Source organism: Marmota flaviventris, chromosome 8 (genome assembly GCF_047511675.1).
Source record: "Marmota flaviventris isolate mMarFla1 chromosome 8, mMarFla1.hap1, whole genome shotgun sequence".
Taxonomy (NCBI): Eukaryota; Metazoa; Chordata; class Mammalia; order Rodentia; family Sciuridae; genus Marmota; species Marmota flaviventris.
This window is the reverse complement of record NC_092505.1, coordinates 25,739,294-25,763,357: the sequence shown is the minus strand read 5'-3', so window position 1 is coordinate 25,763,357 and position 24,064 is coordinate 25,739,294. Positions and strand designations below refer to the sequence as shown.

At 31.6% G+C, this 24,064-nt stretch overlaps 1 protein-coding gene across 3 annotated transcripts in view; it reads left to right on the top strand.

Annotated features, from left to right (window-relative positions):
* Positions 1-24,064, top strand: part of Usp25 (ubiquitin specific peptidase 25) — a 135,698-nt gene that overhangs the window by 45,666 nt on the left and 65,968 nt on the right. For 2 of the 3 annotated variants that reach the window (XM_071615121.1, XM_027929101.3), the window contains exons 5-8: positions 4,968-5,130; positions 11,927-12,013; positions 19,527-19,664; positions 23,061-23,137. In XM_071615121.1, the coding sequence (XP_071471222.1) occupies positions 4,968-5,130; positions 11,927-12,013; positions 19,527-19,664; positions 23,061-23,137 (465 nt within the window). Of the gene's footprint in view, positions 1-4,967; positions 5,131-11,926; positions 12,014-12,450; positions 12,526-19,526; positions 19,665-23,060; positions 23,138-24,064 lie in introns of those variants that run through there. The other variant, XM_071615123.1, reaches the window with a different exon arrangement.

The window sequence follows — 24,064 nt, the reverse complement described above, 5'->3', positions numbered from 1 at the left end:
ATCAGGCCAAGAGTGATGGACTTGGCCTAACAGAAAGAGAACCTCTGAAGCTATGAGCTCAAAATAAACTTTTCCTCCTCTAAGATGTTTTTGTCAGGTATTTTTGTCACAGTATAAACGGCTGACTGACAGCACATGCAGGTCATCTAGAGCTCTCATCTACTGCTGGTAGGAATATATAATGGTGGCATTTTGGGAAATGTGGAGTTTAAATGACTTTCAACATATGCTATTTTAAAACTCAACATTTTCCACTCTTAAATATAGATCTATGAGAAAGAATTATAGTGGATTTTTTATAGTAATTAAAACCTGGAAATAAACAAATATTATAAGAACAGAATGCTAAACAATGCAGGTATATTTACATGATGGGATTCTAAGCAGTCTATGGAAAATAGTTTCCTACTACTTGTAAAAATGTGAAGGAATCCTTAAAAAATGTGAGAAAGAAACCTGACATTAGAGAGTAGCTATTATATGATTTCATTCATATGATTTTTTTAGTTTTATATTAAAATATATCCATATGTGTATATATTTATATATTCCTTTCTGTTTTCAGATACCATTTATAACTCATAAATCTTTAAAAAGCTAAATATGGTGGTCCACACCTGTAATCCTAATTGAGGCAGGAGGATCACAAATTAATATTGATTAGCAAATTATCAAGGCCCTAAGTAATTTAGCAAGACCCTGACTCAAAATAAAAAATAAAAAAAAGGTCTAGGCAATCCTGGTTACCCCCCCCACACACATCTTTTAAAGATCAGAAGTAAATATAATAAAAAATATGCAAGCACTTTCAAGAAGGAAATTATTGTGTTGAGGATGTGGTTCAATGGTAGAGTGCTTGTCCAGCATGTGTTGGGCTCTGGCTTCTGCTGAAAAGCATAAGAAAAATTATTAAATATCATTGAAATACATTAAAGAGCGTACACGGGTATTTTGAAGAACCCAATCTTTGTAAAACACATCACTTTTTCTTGAATTGATTTATGGGTTTAGTGTGATCTCAATCAGAATACAAGTTCTTACTTTATTATTTCTTTTAAATCGTTTCTACCTTTTGTTTTTCTCTTTCTTCTTTCCTTAATTCCTTTTAAAATTTTTGATTGATTTTTGCAGCTTAAATGATGCATGTTTTTCAATGAGTGTAATGCTTCACCAAGAGTCTTAGATAAGCTGCAGTGAGATATTTTTAACTTTACTGTGTGAGAGAGGAAAAGAGACAGCAAAATGTTTTGTTGTCTTGTTCTACTATTGATGTCAAGGTCACAACCAGTGTTGAGAAAATAAGAAAGCAGATGATGTGTGCTGGGGGTTGGATTTTTTATTTGTGAATGATGAGTTTGCCTCTCAGAATGTAACATTTTGTTATTGGCTTTCTCTGAATTCTCTAGGATTTACAACATTTATTTTCTCCCCTTTGTCAGTTATAATGCCTGAAATCTAGCTATTGCATACATTATACTGGGAAGTATCACTGGTAAGACCAGGGAAGGAACTCCTATGTAGGACTTCACTTCATAAAAGTTTGTATTTATGTTGAAAGTACTGGATTATAGAACGTGAAAATCTGGAAATAGAATACCACATGGGCAAAGAGGTTTGGCTTTTAATTTTAAAAGAAAAAAAAAATCAAGCTAACTTACTTTCTTCTAGTTATCATATATGGTCTAGAGGTAAAAAGAAATCCCTGTTTCTGTCTTTCAGATGCTAATGGGAGATACTCCTTGATTAATAGATACTTTTGGTGCAGTGTTTTTAAAGTCCTTTAGGAACCAGGAGAGGTGGTAGGATGAAGCCTGCTGAAGCATATAGTAAGATTATGCTGGTACACAGAAGTGAATGTATTAAAAGCTTTAAGTAAAGGAGATCACAGAATTATGGCTTTCTTCTTTTATGTACTTAATGGTGTTTTCTTTCACCAAGAAAACATTGAGAACCATAATTCTATCTTATGGGATGGCTAAGGAATATTATAATAAACCTATTTCTTTAAAACCTGTGTTTTTGTTATAATGAATAATAAGACTGTGACTAAATTGAGCAATATTAACAGTATCTATGTCAATAAATATGGTTTAGGAAATGGGCATTATTTTATTTTTGAACCTTAGGTGACTTTGAGGAGCAGTGAGCAATTATGAGCATCTCTCCAGCCCCAGTCAAATGGCTAATACATTTTGTACCTAATTTGACCTCTGTAAAGAACTTACTATGTAGGAATGCTAGGAAGGTGGTGTCTTGGTTTATATCACTATCCTCCTTTTTCTTCCAACTTTCTTTGCAGAACAGTATAACACAATTTAAGAAAGCAGCTTGGTAATCTTAGAAAGTACATTTGAAGCCATACATTCTCCCATGACCCAGTGGGAGAAGAGTGTGGGCAAGGGAACTAAAGAGCCTACACATTATCTCATTATTTAATATAATATTCACATTGCACTGTTTGTTGTTTGTATATCCCATATATTTTTTTGGGGGGGGCGTGGAGTGGTGTGGGGAGAGGTACACAAGAAGGAGACAAGATAATTAACTGTATCTAAAATGGTTTTAGAAAACTTCCTGGGGCTTAGTAATCTTAACCAGATCTGGAATTAAAAGAAAAAACTTGATCACCGGGCAGTCTAGGTTGTAGATTTTGGTTGGGTGGTTGATGCTTATAAAAAATATAAGATCTAGTTTTGCTCAATTTCATCTTAGACTGAGTTCCATTCTATTATTACTTTCTGTAATTCATATATAAATTTTAAGTTTTGCAGATTGGGTTTATTTGACAGAAATTCTGTCCCTCAAATTTTCTATAACTAATGTATATATGACCTGTATATATATATATATATATATATATATATATATATATATATATATATATAAAATATATATTTAAATATTTAAATATATAAATTATATATAAATATATACAATTTATATATATATACATTTTTTGTATATATATATTTATTCATTATATGTGTGATCTCATCTGTTGGCATTCAGAAGATTTGTTTTTTGCTAATATTTTATTATAATCAGTAGTTAGAATAGAGTAGTGGAAGTTTGTCTAATAGGAGATTCAAGATTAAACTTAATTTTCCTATATTTTGACCAGTCTATATTTTTAGAATATGCTTTAGAATTCTCCTTTTAAATGGTTATTGCATATGTCCACCAATGCTAATCAATTATTGGGCACTCTATCTGTCTCATGTATGATCACTAGTACTGGTTGTACTTTCTTGCTTGTGGTATTGTTTGTCTTGATTTCAGAAATTTCCTGCATGTTTACCAGAATACAAATAGATTTATTTTATGTATACATATGTATATGTTAAAAAAGAAACCAAAATTTTCAGTGGAAACACTTCCATTAATAAAAGTCAATAAAAAAGTGAAATACACTTTCTAAATACAAAAGCCATTTGTAGTACAGTTATTTTTGTATACCGTGCATTAACTTTTCTCTTTTGAGCATAAATTAGTTTCTGTGTACAAATTCACCTTGTTCTGGTTGATTATTATTATTTTTATGTTTATTATGCTGAACTACACAATTTGACCAAAACTTTTTTTTCTGAGGTTGGTTCTTTGGCTTTTTATCTCACCCTTGTGTTCTTGAAAACTTGCTTTCTGGTATCTGTGGATATTGTAGGTATATTCTGATTTTCTTTTGTCCCAATTCATCTAAATACCTCCACAGGACTTCTGTTGTCTTTTGTTGAAAAAGTATGGGGTCTGGAGTTGGAAGTAAAAGTTGATTTGGGGGCCAAGAGTACTGCTGCTAATGTTGGGCATCTTAAATATGATGGAAATGTAAATTCACTTTTTAAATAAATGTGTTTAGTTTAATCTTTACATTTTAACATATACTTACCCATTTTTTATGTTTTATTCATTTTTAGAGACTGTTCCATGTTTACATAAGTTATTCCAAATAAAGATAACTTTGGAATCCTACTATTTAATGTCATCTTGTAAATACCACTGTTAGATATAAAAGTATATTATTTTGCCACTTATTTGGGTGAGACAAAATCTCTTTAGATAAAGATGACTGAAGAGTGAATGAAGTTTTCTGGAGAATCCAAAAAAGTCGGAAAAACTCATTTTTGCTGAGGTTTTTGTAATTAACACAAAATAGCTTGAGACCCTTTAATGTTATTTATATTTATTAGAATAGTAACACACTTCTGGAGTATACAGATGTTTAGTTTGTATGTGGAAATTAGGCATGGTTGTAGATACATTGTTGCATCCTTACAAGCAAGAAAGACATCATTAAAGAAAGAGTAGCCTTGCTTTTGCCTGGCTGAACTGCATTTAACATATTCCATAGGTGAGTTTATTTTGGAAAGGTTAATAAGTAACTTTTGGGTTAATAAGTGACCATATGTTTTCTTTTTCTTTATTTAGCTGTCACAGAGTTACAGAGATTTTTAGAGCTGAAAGGAACATGATAATTTGTCTCATTTATCTTTTTTTTTAATAGAGAGGTAAAAGTGTAGTTTGTTTAGTTTTTATTTTTGTGATGATTCAGATTAATTGTTATAAAAAGTTGTTATTATATTGTAAATATGTACTTTAGTTCAGTGATTGATCAGAAGATTTATCTAGGTGATATATTCCTGGTGTTAAGCCATTAATTTTTTGAAACACAATATAATATGCTTTTTGTTGCATAGTACTATCTTTTTGAGTTTGAAATTTTCTTTTTCTTGGGGAAAAAAAAAATCTGCACGTGCTCTGTTGGCATTGCCACCACTATGCCTTTTCAAGAAAACTAACCTTTGCCTGAGTAAAGTTAGCATTAACTGTTACTTCCCCAGGCACATTATCCAGAGTTTGAGTAGCATCAAAATGCTTAAAAGTTTATGTTATTATGCTTTTGCTTAGGCTATAGATTATATAATACCTTTTTTTTTTTTTTTTTTTTTAATCATCTTCTCTCTTTGCTTAAGAGTTCTTGAAGCCAGCATAGCAGAAAATAAAGCATGTTTGAAGAGGACCCCTACAGAAGTTTGGAGGGATTCTCGAAACCCTTATGATAGAAAAAGGCAGGACAAAGCTCCTGTTGGGCTAAAAAATGTTGGCAATACTTGTTGGTTTAGTGCTGTTATTCAGGTAAGTATCTTTTATTCATTTCTTTTTTTTTGGTGGCCATGATAGAACTGAAAGTGGGCTGGGGTTGTGTTCTTTTAGATTGTGTTAAACACAAGGGAAAGCAAGGTTTTAATATGCTCTTGTCTGTAAATTAGTTTGGGGATTGTAGTATCCCTTCACTTCTCTCCACTCTGTGTGTTTGTGTGTGTGTGTGTGTGTGTGTGTTTCTCTTTTGGTGGTGGGATCAAACCCAGCGCCTCCTGCATGCTTGGCAAATGCTCTCAAACTTTGCTACATCCCCAGACCCAATGTGGAGCTTTAGCAGTAGACTACTACTTATGTACTTCTCCTTCCTTGATCTTAGGAATTGCTGTAGGGGTGGGAAGAAAATTTTTTGTATATATTTCCTTGCAGATTTAGGGAAGCATTACAATCAAGATACCCACAATTGGCTTTTGTGGGTCTGGTTGGATTTATTTGGATATACTGGGAAACTGTTATTCATAGTATTTTACTCATTTAAATAATTTTTTTCAATATGAAGAGGTATTTTATTTGAGGTTGGCATAGATTTACAAATAAGTTATTTTCAGTGCATATTAGGAGAATGTAAAAAATGTAAAATGTGAAAAATAAATAACAATAAATCAAGAATAACATGTTTTCTTTTAAACTTAGAAAACCTGTAGTAAAACTTTACCCTTAGTAAAGTTCTGTAACTTTTTCTAAAATACAAGATATTTGTATGTGTAGACATCCATGATTTTCTCAATTTTGAAAAATTTTCTTTATAATGTACTTACCTGATTACTTTGATTTTTTAAAAACTTTTTTTTTCTGATAATGACAGTTGTCATAATTTTTTACCATTCTCTGTTGACATTGATAATAAGATTACAAAACTTAAAACAATCTCTTGAGTAGTTGCGTATATTTAATTTTTTGTATTCTTAAAATTTTTGTGTTTTTAGAAATTGAATTGTATCTTATTTTTTTAGAGTTCCTAATGAGAATTTTTGTTCTTTTTTTAATTAAGGTTTTGTACATTTCATAGTTTAAAATTCATTTTAAAACATGAAATATAGTTTTAAGGCTGTGATCTGATTTTTTATGAATATGTTTTGCTGCCTGTATTTGACAAATGGTTGTTTTCCCAGTGCAATTAACAGCCAACAGTTGAGGCTCAGTGATTAGAAGTTTTTCTTTAAAAAGTACAAGAGAAAAGAAAATACTTGCAAACAATCAATATACATTAGTTAGAATAGGGATTTTTCAATATCATATTTATAGGAAAGTCCTTCTTGAGGTGATAATTAAATTATTAATAGATTTAGGAATGATCTCCTTTTATTTTTATAGGATAAACACTTTCCACTGTCTTCTTTCACACTTGGTAGAATAATCCATCTATTTTTACCTTAGATTTTGTTTTACATTTCAAATTTTTGGTGGGTTTTTTTGGGTTCTTGTTTTGGTTGGAGGGAATGGACTAGAAAAACATTGCTTGTCTTCTTACCTGCGAGTTTATTAAAACTGGTAATTTTACTAGCTTTAAATTTTTATCTAAAAGGCAAGTATAGGTAATTGATATTCTTTATTTTTGTGATAAATTTCAGCAAATAGAAGAAGTACTCTTTTAACATTAAGTTTGGGTTATAGTGCCCTAAAAAGATAGTGAGTTTTTGGAACCTGGAAAAACATTGTCAGATTTTAGAAAAATTATGGGTGGGCCATAAAAGTTTGTCTAGATCACTTGAAGTTTTTTTTTTTTTTTTCAACTCTTATACTATTTTAAGAATCTTTTTATTTTTCTTTAGTGACTATATCTTTTTTTCTTTTCACATTATTCTCAGATATAAAGAGATGTGACAGCTTATCATAAATGGAAATTTTCACTTATTAAAGGGAAGTTGAGCAGAAAACTTGCATTAGTATTTATTTGTTTTGATTTCTGAAGACTTGGAATTTGTTCCAAATTATGATTTGGTTAGTAAAGTTTGATTTTATAGAATTTTCTTGTGTGGAACTTACTTAGTTGGCAGGACTTATATGAAACACTAGGTATTCTTTTCCTTGTGAGTATATTTACCAATTCCAGATGTTTACTGGAAATATAAACCTCTAACTTCAAAGTAGGTAGCTGGAGTAGGCTACAAAACGTATAACTTTATATACTTATTCCTTAGCTACTGGTACCAAAGTTTTAGAATAGGGAAACAATGTCAGAAAGGGAGTACAAACAAACTGGAGATTGTACTGAGAATGGGCTTAAATCTTTGGGTTCTAGTAATATTTTTGTGATTTCAGTTTGGCTATCAAACCCCTATCTAATCAAAATTGTTTCTGTTCTGTTCAACTGGAACTTTTATGTAGAAAATATTAATTATACCTGCTTCTCTTACTAGTGTATCAGAGATAGGCATTTAGAGGTGTATTGTCCTCCCTAAATCTGGGGTGTTTAGTTAAGTAGTGAATCCACTCTTGATGACTTTAGCACCTGTCTCATTTGGATCCCTCTGAGATGCCCAGAAGTAAGGTGCTCATGCCTCTCAGTTTGCCTGAGTTAGTCTCAGTTTACTCCTATTGTAGATGTGTTGGCACATATTAAAGTCTTTTATACTTAGAAAGATTGTAGGGTAGATAGTAAAGAAGGATTGTATCTAGAAGATTGTATTTAGAAAGGATTGTAGGGTAGATAGTAAAGAAGGATTGTACCTAGGAGACTGTATTTAGAAAGAATTGCAGGGTAGATAGTAAAGCATATACAAATAACCATAACTCCAGGTTTATCATATAACACTAGGTGAATCACATAACTCCAGCCTTATAAGTCATGTAATTCCTGATTGACTGAAGTACAAACATCCTGAGAGCAGAAGGCACAGCTGGGCTATGTTAAATGTCAGCGCATGCTAATATTGTCTGACACATTGGAATAGCCCCAGATCTTGCTGTCTCATAGCCCTTTGCTTCTTGAAGACATCTATAGCCATTCTTGTTTTCTTCTGTTATCTTTACTTTTCTAATTGACTTGGTTTTCTACTGAGGCAGATGAGTAGTTAGTTCTTTTATTTCACTTGCCTACAATTATTTTTGTTTTATCTCCCAACATAGTTCCAAAACAAGTTTAAAATAGTCACTCTTTGGTATATTTTCTACAAATTTTGAAAATGATACAGTATCCACTCAGTTGATTTTTGACTGACCTGATCTTTAAGGCATTTCCAGAAGTTGCTGCTGAGTAGATGATAAGCTAAATTTTTCACAGATTTGGAGTCTTAGTGAACACCTCAGACTTTCAGTTAGAATTCTTAAAGTGGAGAGCCTTCAATTGACTGAAAACTGAGAGTATTTAGGCTTTTTAGTTTCTGAATCATACAGCTTCAAATAATCGCATATTTTATCAAATTAGGGTAATTTGGGATTGCAAGTGAGTCCAGTCTAGCTTTTAGAAGCATATGTAAAACTCTGTGTTAGAAGATATTATGTAATATTTTGAGTTTTTGCATGCAATATTTAGCACTCAAATCAGCCATACCAGAAAATAAGGGAGAATAAAAAGAAAAAGTTGGATGATAGAAATATACTTATATGGAAACCAGAAGATTGTTAGTTATAATAATGTACTTACTATCATCAAAGAATTAAAAACAAGATTGAGAATTTTGACATTAAACTAAAAAACTAACAAAATGGACATTCTAGAATAGAAAATTATAATACAGGAAATAAATCAATGGGTGAATTGAACAGTGTATATCAGGTGCAACTAAAGAGAGTATTAGTTAACTAGACAATTGGTCTGAAGAATATTTTCAGAATAAAGCCATGAAATAAAGATAAGAGCATATCTTTAGATATTGGACGTAATGAATAGTACAAACATAATGTAGTTCCAGAGGGAGAGTAGAAGGCACAATGAAAATATAATATTTGAAGAGAAGATGACTGAGAATATTCTAAACCTGAAAGAGAGATCAAACCATAGCTTCAGGAAGCAACAGGAACCAAATAGTAGAAACAAAGAATACTGCACCAATGTACATCATAATAAAACAGGAAAAAAAAAAAAAAAAACTACAAAGAGAAAATCACAGAGTAATGAGATAGAAAAAGATCCAACGCGTCTATAAAGGAGCCAATGTCACCAACTGAATTTTCAACAGAAATGAAGTCTTTAAAGTGCTGGAAAAAATTAAATGGCCATTTAGATTTCTGGCTCAGTAGAAATCTTCAGAAGTGAAGAATGTACCATTTTCTATCAAGCAGAGGCTGAAATGTTCTTCAGAGCTACACCAAACAAAATTCTAACGGTGTTCAGAAACAAGGAAAATGTTCTCCAATGGGAGCTCAGAATATCAAAGTAGTGTTGGGATCCTCCTATTTTGCTAGTATCTTTCCTTTTTAAATTCCTTGGAAGGATAGTTCATACTTTGCCCCCCTTATTTTTGTTCCATCTCTCCCATTCTCATTGCACCTCTTCTTTCTTCACCACTGTACTGAAAAGGTGACTCCCTCATTGCCAAAGGTTATCTCCTGCCTTACTTCAGTGATATTGCATATCTTGTCCTTGAGATACGCCATTGATTATTTGATGATACATCAGAGTCTTTTTTAGTATTTTAAATCTTTACTGAGATATCCCTGAAAATGGCATTTTTTAAAGTTCCACAAGTTAAAAATTAAAAAAATAAAATAAATAAAGCTTCACACGTTATTGTTATACACAGCTAATGATTGAAAACCCTGCTTTTTCTCTTCCCCTTTCTCTTCTGATTTTTTTACTGTTCATACTTAAGTCTTTTTCAAACTTCTCCTCACCTACCAGCTTTAAAATCCTGCCTTTTCTCAAAGATTCTCATCTTTTTTTTTAAGATTTTTTTTGTTTTTTAAAATTTGCTCTAATTACTTTTACACGATCTTGATCTATTGTTACTGTATTCATATCCTTTCTCCTTTATAACATATAGTGTCATTGTTTTAACCTGCAGTTTTAAGATTATAATCTTCACAAGGGCAGAGACTATATATTTTTTTATTCTCTGCTATTCCTAGTGTCCAGCTTATGTTAGTTTTTTTGTTGCAATGATCTAAATAATTGACAAAAACAATTTATGGGGGACAAGTTTGTTTTGGGCTCATGGTTTCAGAAGTTCAGTCCATGGTCTTCTGGCTCCTTTGTTCTAGGCCTGAGATGAGGCAGAATATAATGGTAGAAGGGTATAATGGAGGAATTCTGCTCACTTCATGGTATCTAGGAAGCAGAGAGGGAGGGAGGAAATGTAAACCCCAAAGCACATTCCATAGTGACCCACTTCCTCCAGCTACTCCCCATCTGCTTATAGTTAACCATCACCTAGTACAATAGTCCTTCCAAATTATTAATCCATCAAATGGATTAATCCACTAAGTAGGTTATAGTTCTCACAACCTTATCATTTCACCTCTGAACATCCCAACAATAAAACAGGAAATTTTGGGGAACACCTCATATCCAAACCACAGCAGTGTGCTTTAAATATTTATTAAAAGAATGAATAAATAAGCTAAAAATGGTGGTAAGCACCTGGACCTAGCTGCTAAGGAGGCTGAGGTGGGAGATCACTCGAGACAAGGAGTTTGAGACCAGTCTGGACAACCTCATTTCAAAGAGAAAAAAAAATTATTTATTTCATGTACTCATAATGTGTAATTAAGAAATCCTTCCAGATTACAAGATGGTCAAATATTTTTCTATAGTTTCTGCTATCAGAAACTGGTTTTATCTTTCATATTTTGGTCTTTAGTCCATCCATTTGTCTAGCTCCATTTCCTTATATGTAGTGATCCAGTTTTTCCAATAACCAACTGTTTGTTTTTCCTTTGATTCGTGCCGTTACCTTATATTCTGTCAAATAGGCTAATTCATCTTTTATAAAATTCTATACATGATTTTATGTACAGTAATTTTCAAACTTAAAAAGCTATGACTCAAGAAAGAAATATAGTTTATGTTGTAAGACAGTTTATTCATGTTAGTAAAACATCTACCATTAAAAAATTTATAAAAAAAAATGTGAATTTATTTGGTATAATGCTGATATTTTCCATTTTTAAAAATCATTGTTAAATAAATGTTTATTAAGATGACATAATGATAGGTTATAAAGAGCTGTTGAATACTTCTCCTTTTTATGAACATTTTTCATCTGTTCTCATTATACTCTCAGAATGATCAGTACCATGGAGTTATATTTCTATTGTTAAATTTATGTGTTTGCCTCCTTTCTTGGGCATAGAGATAATAAACATCTTTTTGTGTGTCTGTCACCTAGCATCTGTGGAATAAATTTGTTTGTACTCAGGTTTTCTAGGTAATTCTTAACGAACATAGAACGTCTACAAAGTTTCTTTACTTATTGTACATCTTTTATTTTGAGGAAACATCTCTCTCTCTCTCTCTCTCTCTCTCTCTCTCTCTCTATATATATATATATATATATATTTATATTTATATATATATATTCATATATATATACACACATATATGTGCATATATATGTATATATAGTAATATGTATATAGTAATAACAACTTTAAATATTTTTTTACATTGTACTTGAATAGTTTTTTGATTCACAGTAGATTAAATATTGCTAATTATCAAGTATATCAGAATATAAGAAATGAGACTTTCTCAGGGAGAAAATAGGCTGCCTTATGCTAGTTGCAACAGTTGTATATTAGCAGTAGAGTTGTCAAAAATAAGTCTTTGGACACCAATTTTACAATTCTATTTATAGAATTTCTCCTATCTTAAATTGTTGTTCTTTTTCAGTCATTATTCAATCTTTTGGAATTTAGAAGATTAGTTCTGAATTACAAACCTCCATCAAATGCTCAAGATTTACCCCGAAACCAAAAGGTAAAATTATAAAAGATCTTTCAACAGAGTACCTGTGCTTTTTTATATTCTATCATTTATTATTGCTTTGGGGCATTTATTTGCTTCATCAGATCTGAAACTGTTCGAATTTGAATGTCAACTCATTAATTTCTACCATAATAACTTATCATCCTTTGTTAGTATATTGTAAATATGACTTTTTCTTCACCTATACGTCAACAGTTAAATGCCAATTTTTTTGGTCAGTTTATTAACTTTTTCTAATTTTTCAGATTGTCAAATTTCAATAAACTTAATAGGGTATAATTGATAATTTAAGATCTTTCATCAGTTTTTTCCTGAAAAATTGTGTGAAAATCAAATTTTCTTTTCAGTTGTTTTGAGTTCTTTAAAAAATAAAATTTAAACTTTGCAGTACAAATCTTTACTTTCTTTTTTTTGTTTGTTTTTTGAAGTTAATATTAGGCAATACAAAATAAGAGAACATGATATTGGAGTTACCTTGCCTGGCTTCTAGCTGTGGACCTAAGGCAAGTCACTTGTTCTCTCTGTGCACTTTCCTCTACAGAGTGTAATAATAACAGTAGTTATTTCATGGAGTTGCTCTGGGGATTAAATGAGGTAAAACATATAAAAGGCATAAAAGTGCCTGTTATACAGTAAGTGTATTAGGTATTAGCAATTATGAGTTGATAGTAATTTTTTTTAAAAATAGAAATTAAAAAAATAGGACTGATTTGCAAGCAGACATTCATATTAATAGACAGAATATTGACTGTGGTGATGATATGCTTAAGTGCTGGGCTTTAGTGATCTTGCTATAAAGAGTCCCTAGTCCTGAAATGCACTGGATTTAGGCAGAGAAGGTAAAGTTTTAGACTTCAGTAAAGTGCTGAACTTTGTGTGAACTGTTGTGGTAGTTATAAATTAATAAATTATGTTTTCCTTTTAGTGTTTAATTTTTAAAACCACTTTTCCTGCAAAGTATGTGAAACATTTGTTATGTACACTAGGGGGAATAGAACTTGATTTACAGCCAACTTTTCAGGCTGTCATCTCTGGGCTGTAAAGTGTCAGCCTGATAAATAATTTTGAACAGGGAATTAAGACCACTTGGCAAATGATCACACTGCCAGAGAAATTAAGCAAACCTGTCTGTCATTAACAGTTTTTACATGTAACTATTGCCTCCCTTTATCACAGTTGTTTGTTAATATTAACAGCTCTCATGTTTCACTTGAAGTATATATACATATAATTTGTATAGAGTTGTTTAGAATTATTATTTCCACTAATTTATTTTTGCATGTCTTCTGTACCTTTTATTTCCTGGATTTTATAGTTTACAGAGCTTTAATTTATTTTATTTTCATGGTAAGATGATGTTGGTTTGTAATCTTATATAAGCAGTAATCATTATATCCATGTTACATACCAGAGCTAGTTGTGAGGTTATGAACCTGTTCAGCACATGGTGGGAAAATGTGTGTTCAGCCTCTTTCTAGAGAAGTTTGCTTCTTGCAATGGAAGGATCAGAATCTTTGGTGTCTCTTTGGCTTAGAGAGTTGAAATACTTACTTCATTCTCTGAAAGACACTAATTTATATAAGATGGTTCCATAAATGAAGTTATTTTTTAATTTGGCATGACAACAGGACACACTACAATTTGCTACCTTTGAAGCAAATGTGATAATTATAGGTAGTTATTAATTACTGATTTGTGGTACATTCACTTGAGGTGATTAAAGACTGTTTTAAAAAGGTGTCAGTGTAACTTTTGTCACTTTTTATTTAATAGTGAATTTGTTTCTAATTCATAAAACGTTTACTACTACTACAGTGAGCTTGAAAACAAATGTTAAGATATGAATGCACTTAGAATTAATTTAATCAAATCAGAAAGATGTCATTTGTGTGCATTGCTAAGAGGATTTCTTTTGTTGGCTATTAAAGCTTGCCACAAATATTATGTATATCTTAAGTGAGAAGAAAAGATCATTAGTGTATTTGGAAATCAGATAATACTTTAGGTGGATATGCCTATTGCTTACAGAAATTGAAACTGTATTATACATTCATTTTCATTTGAACTATAAGGTAATCATGAGGTGACCAAAAAATAATATAGATTCTCAGTGCAATCATTCTTCTCCACTTCAGTGCTCTTTTGGCAAAAAAATGTTACAAACTGATGGTAAAACATTAAATGTTGAGAAAACAAGTATACTTAACTCCTTAATATTTAGTGGAAATTATTGTGCAAGGAGCTAAAAGCTTACTAATTTTTAGCCTATATTATTTATGTCTTGATTTAGGGCAAATGTTTCCAAATAAACAATGTTTTCCTCACTTTTCACCATGTGAAGGTAATCATTATAAGAGAAGGGAAGGTGCTTAGTTGAGTTCAATACTGTGTTCCTTAATTTTACAAAAAAAAAAAAGGAGGCATTCTGGGATTTCCTGTCTTTAACTATGACAAAGTAACAGGGACTGAGTGTTTTACAAGTTCAATGTAAAAGAAAATAATAAAAGAGTAGAAATCACTCTTTCAGAAAAACAGTAGAAAAAAATTAAAGAATCCAAAGCTGCTTTTTGAGAAGATTGGTAAAGTTGATGAGCTTTTAGATAGACTGAGTAAGAACAAGGCAGAATAATATGTAAATGACAAATATAAGGAATGGAAAAGTAGGATGTCATTACATCATCCATATAAAACACAGAATAATGCATTACTATCAACAAGAGAAGGACCTCGAACGCCACAATCCATTGAAATTTGCTGATGAAGAAATGAAAAGCATGGGATAACCCTATATCATACTGAAAAAAATCTCACAATTGCCGAGAGTACTATGGTACATGCCTAATCCCAGCAGTTTGGGAGGCTGAGATAGGAGGATCTCCGAGTTCAAACCCAGCCTCACCAACCTAGTGAGACCCTAAGCAATTTAGTGAGATCCTGTTTCAAAATAAAAAATGCACAAGGATGTGGCTCAGTGATTAAGCACCCCTAGGTTCAATCATTGGTAACAGCTAAATAATCTTACTAGTGACATACCAGTTCTCTATAAAGTTTTACAGAAAACTGAAGAAGAGATAAAGCTTCCCAACAGATTATGGGAGCCTAGTATTATCCTGAAATCAAAAGTAAAATATATTTTAGGAAGAGAAAAATATATTTTAGGAAGAGAAAACTGAGATCAGTATTGTTCATGAATATGGAAAAAAGTGGCAACGTTTTGGCAAATTGAATCCTGCAGTATATGTAAAGTATAATATCTCATGAGAAAGTGGGGTTTATATGGGAATGCAAAATTGGTTTTTCTACTTAAAAATCAGTCAGTTTAATTCACCATATTAACAGATTGAAGAAGGAAAATGATACAATCTTCTCAATAGATGAAGAAAAAGGATTTGACAAAAGCTAACACTTACTTATGATGCAGTCTACCTAAAACTAGGAAAAAGAAAAGAACTTCCTCCTCCTGATAAAGCCCAATTACAAAAAAAAAAAAAAAAAAATCTACATGTAATATAATACTTAATGGTGAAACTGAATGCTTTTCTCCAACAATCATGATGTCAGTCTTCAACACTTTAAATTTTGGACTGGAATTCTGAACCAGTGCCATACAACAAGAAAAGAAATAGGCATGGAGATGGGAAGTAAGAAATCAAAACTGTCTGTATGGTTGGATTATTTATGTTGAAAATTCTAAGTACTTTACAAAAAAAGAAAATATATATTTTTCTTACCAAGAACAAGAAATAAAGTCAAACAGTACAAGGTCAACATACAAAATCATTTGTATTTTTGTGTACCAGTAACATAAAATTGGAAATTTAAATTAAAAAAATACTTCTGTACAGTGATATGTGAAATATGAAAAACTTAGGGAGAAATTTGCCAAAATATGAATAGGAAAGACCTGTGAACTTAAAATGCCAGAATATTGCTGAGAAAAATTAAATGAATAAAAGAACATACCATGTTCATGAATTGGAGGATTCAATATTGTTACCGTATCAGTTATCCTGAGAGATTAATCTATAGATGTCATGTAAGCTCAGTCATAATTCCATCATCCTTTTTTATAGAAATTAGCTGATTGATTCTAGATATGTATGGAAATTTCAATATATATAAAAGCAGTAACAATTTATAAAAGTCAAAAAATATTGGAAGGATTACTTATCAGCATACTGTGCTATTGGCCAGAATATAATACATAGATCAGTGGAGCGGAACGAAGCCTGGAAATAGACCCACCCACGAGGTAAATAGATGTTAGTCAAAGTTACCAGAATAATTTACTGAGAAAAAAATACGTATTTTCCACGAATAACATAAAATAAATGATTTTCAATTTTTACCTGACCCTAAAATAATCCATAGTGGAGCATATTGTATTCTTAAAAATAAGAACTTAAACCATAAAAATTCTTAACAATGGGGCTGGGGATGTGGCTCAAGCGGTAGCACACTTGCCTGGCATGGGTGGGGCTCTGGGTTTGATCGTCAGCACCACATAAAAATAAAGATGTTGTGTCCACTGAAAACTAAAAAAAAAAAAAAAAAAATTATTGACAAAAACAGGGTAAAATTTTAATGTCCTTAGATTAAGCAATGGTTTTTTTAAGTAGAACAATACGAAGGCATTTATCCTAAAAGAAAAAAAAAAGATAAATTGGCATCAAAATTAATTTTAAGTTTTGAAAGATTTATGCAAAATGAAAAGGCATGCCACAGATTGGGAGAAAAATCATTTATAAAACCAATAATTATTGATTACTTTTTTGAGGAAAATATTTGAATAAATGCTTCATGATAAAAATATGCAGAGAGTAGAAAACTACATGAAATAAATAATCAACATTGCTAGTCATTAAAAAAAATACAGAATAAGCTGCAGATGCCACTGTGTACCCACTTGAAGAAACAAAAATATAAGATAGCTCAAATTCAAGTGTTGATAGAATGCAGAGCTAGAACTCCATGGAAAACAGTTTGATAGCTATCAGCCATACAACCCACTCATTTCCCTTCAGGTTTTCATTAAAGGAAAATGGAAGAATATATATCCACACCGAAACATGTGTATCAGTATCTCTAGCAGTTGAAGAGGCTGATAGATCAATTAGTTGTGATAAATATCCCCATAATTTAATACTACACAGCAGGAAAATGTATTGAATTACTAATGCAAACAATCATATGGATGAGGCTCAAAATAATTAGCTGATTGAAAGAAACATGCCTAAAACAAATATTATAGCATTTAGTTTCATGTGTATAAATTCCTGTGAAATAGAAATGACTCTGTTCACATGAAATTAATGAGGGAATGACAGGGATGAACAAATTTTGGAGGGTGATGGATAGGCAGGTGTACTGTCTTGAAATTGTGGCCATGATTTCATGAACACATACATGAATGAAGCTTGGAGATTTCTCTGCTTGATAATGTACAGAGCTATACATCAGTCATGATTTAAGAAACCTGTTTAAAAAAAAAACGAAGGCTAAAAGTTGTGTTCAATTGGTTTCTATTGATATTTTCATAATTTACCAAATTAGCTGCTCTTGACTTCATTTATATTTTTGCCTTTTGAAACTTGAGAAGGATTTTCTAGCTGTAGGAATTGACTGAGACAAAAATTTTTCAATGTTAAAACTATTTTACTTTCCAGATAAGCTCCTCAGCAGAATTTCTCTAAATTTTCAAAAATCATTGCTTTCTTTATGACTTGATAAGAAATGTCATTTAAAAACTGATTTGTCTTGAGTAAATGCTTCATGATAAAAGATATCCAGATATCACTGAAAGATGAAGAAATTAACGTCAGAAAACTAAGGGTTTTTTGGGAAATAATTTTGTTTCAATTCAATAAATTTTTTTTTCAAACTTACTTATATAGGGTAGTTAATGAGAAATTAGCAAGTATCAGAGACAAACCATGGATTGGTTTTCTTAGTCTTTATTGTTGATGATGAAATTTATTATATTTAAATGAAAACTATGTTCCTCAGAACTTAACACTTTTATGTCAAAATTAGTGTACTTTGTGATTAATTTAATGGTGTGTAGTTTTTGGATGAAGAGATAAGTATTTGGAATGAATTTTATTCCCTTTCACCTATTTTTTTAGAAGTTTGTTTTTTTTTAATTGCAATCTGGAGAGCAGTTATTTCCATATGAATTATATTATTCTGGGCAGTACCTATAGAAAGATACACCCCTATAATTTTGTAATGTTGGAATGTTCTTATGTAAACATAGAATTTTTTTTTTTTAGATTTAAGTAGTATATTCAAGCTTTATGTATTAAAATTGCTACTTCAAGAACTAAATATTATAACAATTGTTTGTCTTACCTATTATGATTCATTTTACTACCTTATGTGAATTACATGCTTTCATCTTGTTTAACAATGAATTGTTAGTGACTGGGGCTGCAGTTGTAGTTCAGTGGTATAGCACTACCTAGCATGTGTGCAGCATTGGGTTCAATCCTTAGCACTACATAAGAAAATAAACAAACAAAATAAAAGTTTTAAGAAAAATTGTTAGTGAATGATAGTATTTTTTATTTTTCATGGAAGATTTGGTTTAATCAGTGAGAATTAAATGCTTGCTATGTATAGCAGCAAACTGTGGAAGAGATATTGAAATCTTTGAGAAGCTTAGAATCTTATATAGAATGAAAGTAAGATTTCAAGGACTGCCAGGAGGGTAATATATTAACCTCATATAAAAGTCTGACTTAAATTAATCATTAGGTTAATACTGTACTTATTAAAAAATTAAATAAAAATTATAATTACAATTAAATCATATTAAACATGATACTTAGTAATTCAGTTATAAAATAAGTATAGCAATTTTATAAAATATAAAATAATAAATGTGAATAACAATATTTATTAAATTGCTAATAAGGGTTCTAACAGTAGTGTAATAATTAGGGTCATCACACAGCAGTGGCAATGGTGATTTGTAGTGGAGGGTGTTCATTTCAGTAGATAATGGAATTTGCAGGAATTGTTAATTTGGAAGCATCTAGAAAGGCTTCGTAGAGGAGGGAAGGGGGTTTTGCTTATTTGCTTGTATTGGGGAAAAGCACTCAGAGCAGCGCCTGGCATGTAGTGAGCACTCATTGAATGCTGGCTGTTACTGTTGCTCTTGCCATCACCAGCTGGGCCTAGATGAATGGGAAGGATTATAATAAACAGACTTGAATGAGGAGGATATTCTTGGCTGGGTAATGACATGATTTGCTATGAATATGTGGCATTTATTCTGAAATCATGAGCCTAGCCTAGGCCCTCTGCTGTTACATGCGTGGCTCTTTTGAGTCCTGTAGATGGTAACAAAACTGTTCTTTCAATATGATAGAGAATGCTGGATTTATGCCTGATCTTTATTAGTTAGTCTAATTTTGGTTACTATTAATATATTTGTTTACTTATAAAGATTTTGCTAATCTTCACTAAGGTTTTAGATTCTTATTATTTTTTTCCCCAATAGGAACATCGGAATTTGCCTTTTATGTGTGAGCTGAGATATCTATTTGCACTTCTTGTTGGTACCAAAAGGAAATACGTTGATCCATCAAGAGCAGTTGAAATTCTTAAGGATGCCTTCAAGTCAAATGACTCACAGCAGGTAGATTTCTTGTACTGTTTTATTTAAGCTGATCTGTCCTTCAGCAGTTTTTACTAGAATATGTAATAATTTAGAATTGGTTGTTCAGCTTTATTACAAATAACCTGGAGTCATTTAAAACATGGTTTATTTGGAAGATTTACTTTTAAATTAACCAAAGGAAAGTGATCTTGGAAGTGTCAAGAAAAGTGAAGTTGTGATTTATATTATAATTGAAGATGATAAGGGAAAACAGTGGATAAAATGAAGAATGTTCACTTGTGATTAAAATAATCTCAACAAATTTGTGACAACCCAGTGTCAGTATAGTATACATGCTTTTGATGTTGCTGTTTTTGCTGTTAGGAGGTAATTTTTCTTTACTCAGAAAATGTTTTTGAAAGAACTTGACTTTTTTTTGTTTTTCATTATGTAAATAGTGTTATCATAGTAGCTATTTATCCATTTGTTAAAAATACTATTGAGGATTTTTCATGTAGAAATATAAAATATCTGTAAAAAACCAATATTTTCTCACATTGAGAAGTCAGAGCAATTAAGGAAAACCAAAAGGAATGAAAAGGTGGTAGGGATAATAAGCATTGAAAAAGGTACTGGTGCTGAAGCAAAGGGCAAATGATGAAATAATATTTGAGAAGAGGCTTAAAAAGCTACTTTTTTTTTTTTTTTTTTTTTGTAGTGTACTTTTTATAGTCCTTGGATCTATCTCTGTGTCAATGTGTGGAAAGGGAATTTGGAGACAGGCTCTGAGAAATTCTGTTACTGTGTTTCTAGTCTGCCTGCCGGCTTGGCCTGTTGACACCCTCTCCATCTTTTTAAAATAACACCTTGTATGGCAATTATCAGCAGACAGAAAGGGTCTCACATCCAGTTTTCTTCTGTTGATTTTTTTCTTTTTTGAAACCATTTCTAACGATGGCCCCCTGCCTGTTTGGTTCAGCATTATTTCATCTGTGTTATGTACTATCATGTTACATGTGCATAACACAGAAGCCAAAAGAAATGGCTGGATCTGATCCCAAACCTCCATTTTAAGGACACTTCTGAATATTTTTTACTTATGTATTCATTCATTCCTTTATTTCAATTGCATTCTTTTCTTTTTTAGTATGTATACTTTCTTCTCCAGTGACTCTTAATATATAGTTACATTTTGACACTTTACAGATTAATTCTGTTAAATTCTTTTTTATCTGGAATTAACTTTTTCCCTTGTTTTCCTTGTTTACTTGTTTACTTCCTTCTTTGTTGATGCTTTCCACAGATATGTAGTGGTATTTGAGTGTCTTTTCATATTTAAAGATGACACAGCATACACACTTTTTGAGCCATACATAGTTGAGGCTTTTCCAGTTTGAGTTAAGAGTCCAAATGGAAACAGTTAGCTCTGCTGTTACATGCTCCTGAATGCTGCAGTATGAATATTTTTGCTTTGAGTTGACTGACTAGTTTTCTTGCTGTTGATTCTTTTATCTCTTTTAAAGTAGAGGCATATCAGTTCAAGTTGATAAAGGTTTGATTCTCTTCTGTTCCCTTAAACTCTTGACTCTGAAGTATATATAATGACTAAGTGGAATACATCTATAGTGACGTGTACATCATCCTTATTTTGAAAAAGTGAATATATACTTGAATTTTACATTCTTCCTAAATGTTTAAATTACATATTTTGAAATATTTAAGGGTCTTTATGGGAGACCTTTTGGGTATGCAGTAGTACTATCAATTTTAATCATTCTTTTGTTTTAGTTTACAAGTACTAATAATGAAATAATAAAGATCTAGTTTTACTTTCTTTTGGTGAAAGTTAAATTGATTGCTAAAAAGGGGATTAACTTCTACCAAAAGACTTGAGAAAAATAGGAACCTTTTTCATTCCTTGTTAATGTAATCGTCAAGATAAGTTATAGAAAATTATGGACATTGTTTTAAGGGTTAGATTAGTTTCCTAGGACCGCTCTAACAAATCACCAGAAACCGGTGGCTTTAAAAAAAAAAAAAGAAAGAAAAGAAAAGAAAGAAAGAAAAAAAAGAAAAAGGAAAATTGTTGTTTCATTGTAGAGGCGGGAGATCCCAAATAAAGGTTCTGGCAGAGCCATGTACCCTGCAGCAGTTCTAGGGGGAAATCCTTCCTTGCCTCTACCAATTACCAATTCCTGGTGACTCCTGGTGTCCCTTGGGTTGTAGCAGGATAGCTTCAGTTTCTGTCTGTCTTTGAATGTCCTTTTATCTGGAGGGTCTGTGTCTGGTCTTCTGTTTCTCCCAGGAATATCCATTCTAAAAATCTAATGATTTAGAATCTACTCTTACCACCATTATCTCATCTTGAGATTCTTGTCTTAATTATACCTACAAAGACCCATATTCCTTATTCTGAGGTTTTAAACAATTATATAATTTGGTGGGCCACTGTATATGATGTGAATGTATGAAACTGGATTTTTTGTGCTAGTGTAGCTAGCCTTCTCTAACTGTGTTTTTGGAGCAATTTACTTAAGCAGTTAACTTCTAGATGTTAGTGCCAGTATTTTTCAGGTCAATATATTGACCTAGACTCTCTTCAAAAAGTCTAGCTGGAAAAATATATATGGTCCATTTTATAGTTAGGGCTGTTTAGATAAGTAAAGGCAGGTGGCCTGTGCTGATTCATCTGTTTTTGTGCAGTCTTAGTAGGGTTGTTTTATTTTCTTCCCTTATGTTCTTTGTGGACCTGTTCCTCTGTCTTCCAGCTCATGTTGTTCAAAGAGTTATGGTGGTTGATTAGTACATCTGCCACTACTTTTTCTTACTTTTCTATGTTAGGAAAGCAAGGATCAAAGAAAGAGGTGTCAAAATTGACATATGTACTGGATCTGAATGGAGTATCAGTTTGAAGTTCATAGGATCATGAACTCTGGTGAGGAGTTAGTGGTTAGTTGGACTTAATTTCTTGAAGTAAACAAGTCTTCTAGTACAGGTGGCTGTGGCTTTAAAAAGTTGTATGTATTAGTTGAATTAAAAAACGGAATTCTTAAGAAGCACAAGTTCTTATTTCTAAGATGCTTTATAAAATGAAGAACCTTTGGTAATATGAGTTTCATTTTACAAAGACTCACTTCGGAGTTCCATTGGGCATGCTTTTATGTGTGTGTGTGTGTGTATGTGTGTATACATCCATACACACATATGTATTTTTTTCTCCTATATTGAAACCTAGTAACAATGATTGTGTTTTTTCCCTCAAGTTATGATTTCATACCCTTAAATGTTAAATTACCAGTGTTCATTGGAATTGGTGATACTTTTATGTGGAGTTGGTATTATACATTTCAGTGACTGGCTATAGGTTTTATGTTGCAAAAGTTATTATTTTTATTAGTAGGCTAAAATATCAACAAGACTTTTTTCTTTCCACAGCAAGATGTGAGCGAGTTTACACACAAATTATTAGATTGGTTAGAAGATGCCTTCCAAATGAAAGCTGAAGAGGAGACGTAAGTTACCATAAAGTTTAGTGATGGGAATTTAGGAGTTGAATGAATAGGACTTTTTCTCATATGTATTCCATGTCAACAAAGAAACAGGAAACCAAGATAAACTTGTGGGAGTCCCAATATTATCTGTGTTATTGATAAATTGGAATTTATTGCAAAATTTGAGTTGCTTTCATTTTCCAATATAAGATCAGAATTTTGTCAGGAAGAGCTACAAAGTGGTTCTTGAGAGATCCAGTCTTACATATCTAGTTCTTTTTCTTAGATTCAAAGATCATTTGTCATAAGGAGTAGTGGTAAAGTAATGGGTTAATGGTGGAGAAATTAAAAAGACATTACTCTGATAAAGTTCTATCACATGGCAAACTGTGAACAGGAGTATAAACTTTCTCCTCAGTATCCTATACTACTTATTCTTTATTCATTAGGTTTAACTATTAAAACTTTGGTTATTTAAAGTATTTTACTGGCCTCCTTGAAAGAGAAGTCAGTACTTTTAGGGCAACCCTGTTCCTACCCTCATTAGGCCATTCTCCAAATATCAACCGTTTGTTCCTTAATTTTTTTCTTGGAACACCAGTGGACTATTTAGATTGTCATCACAGGCTCTGACACGAACCTTACCAGATTTAGTTATACGTAGAATACGTAGAACACAGAGAGAAATCCCATGCTTAAAATTCTCTTCTGTTTCTTTTTTCCTATTTTCAAATTATGGATACTCTTACAGCCCAATAAAGTTCATCGTAACATAATATGCAATGAGATTAAGGTTCAAGATATTCTAGTCATGCAGTATTAATAACGAAGACATGCTTCTGAACTTTAATATAGGTGCTCCCCCACTTTGCTGCCAAAATCCATGGAAATACTAAGCTTCCATATGACATCCCCTTTTTAATGTAAAATTTGAGAAGTTATACTTAG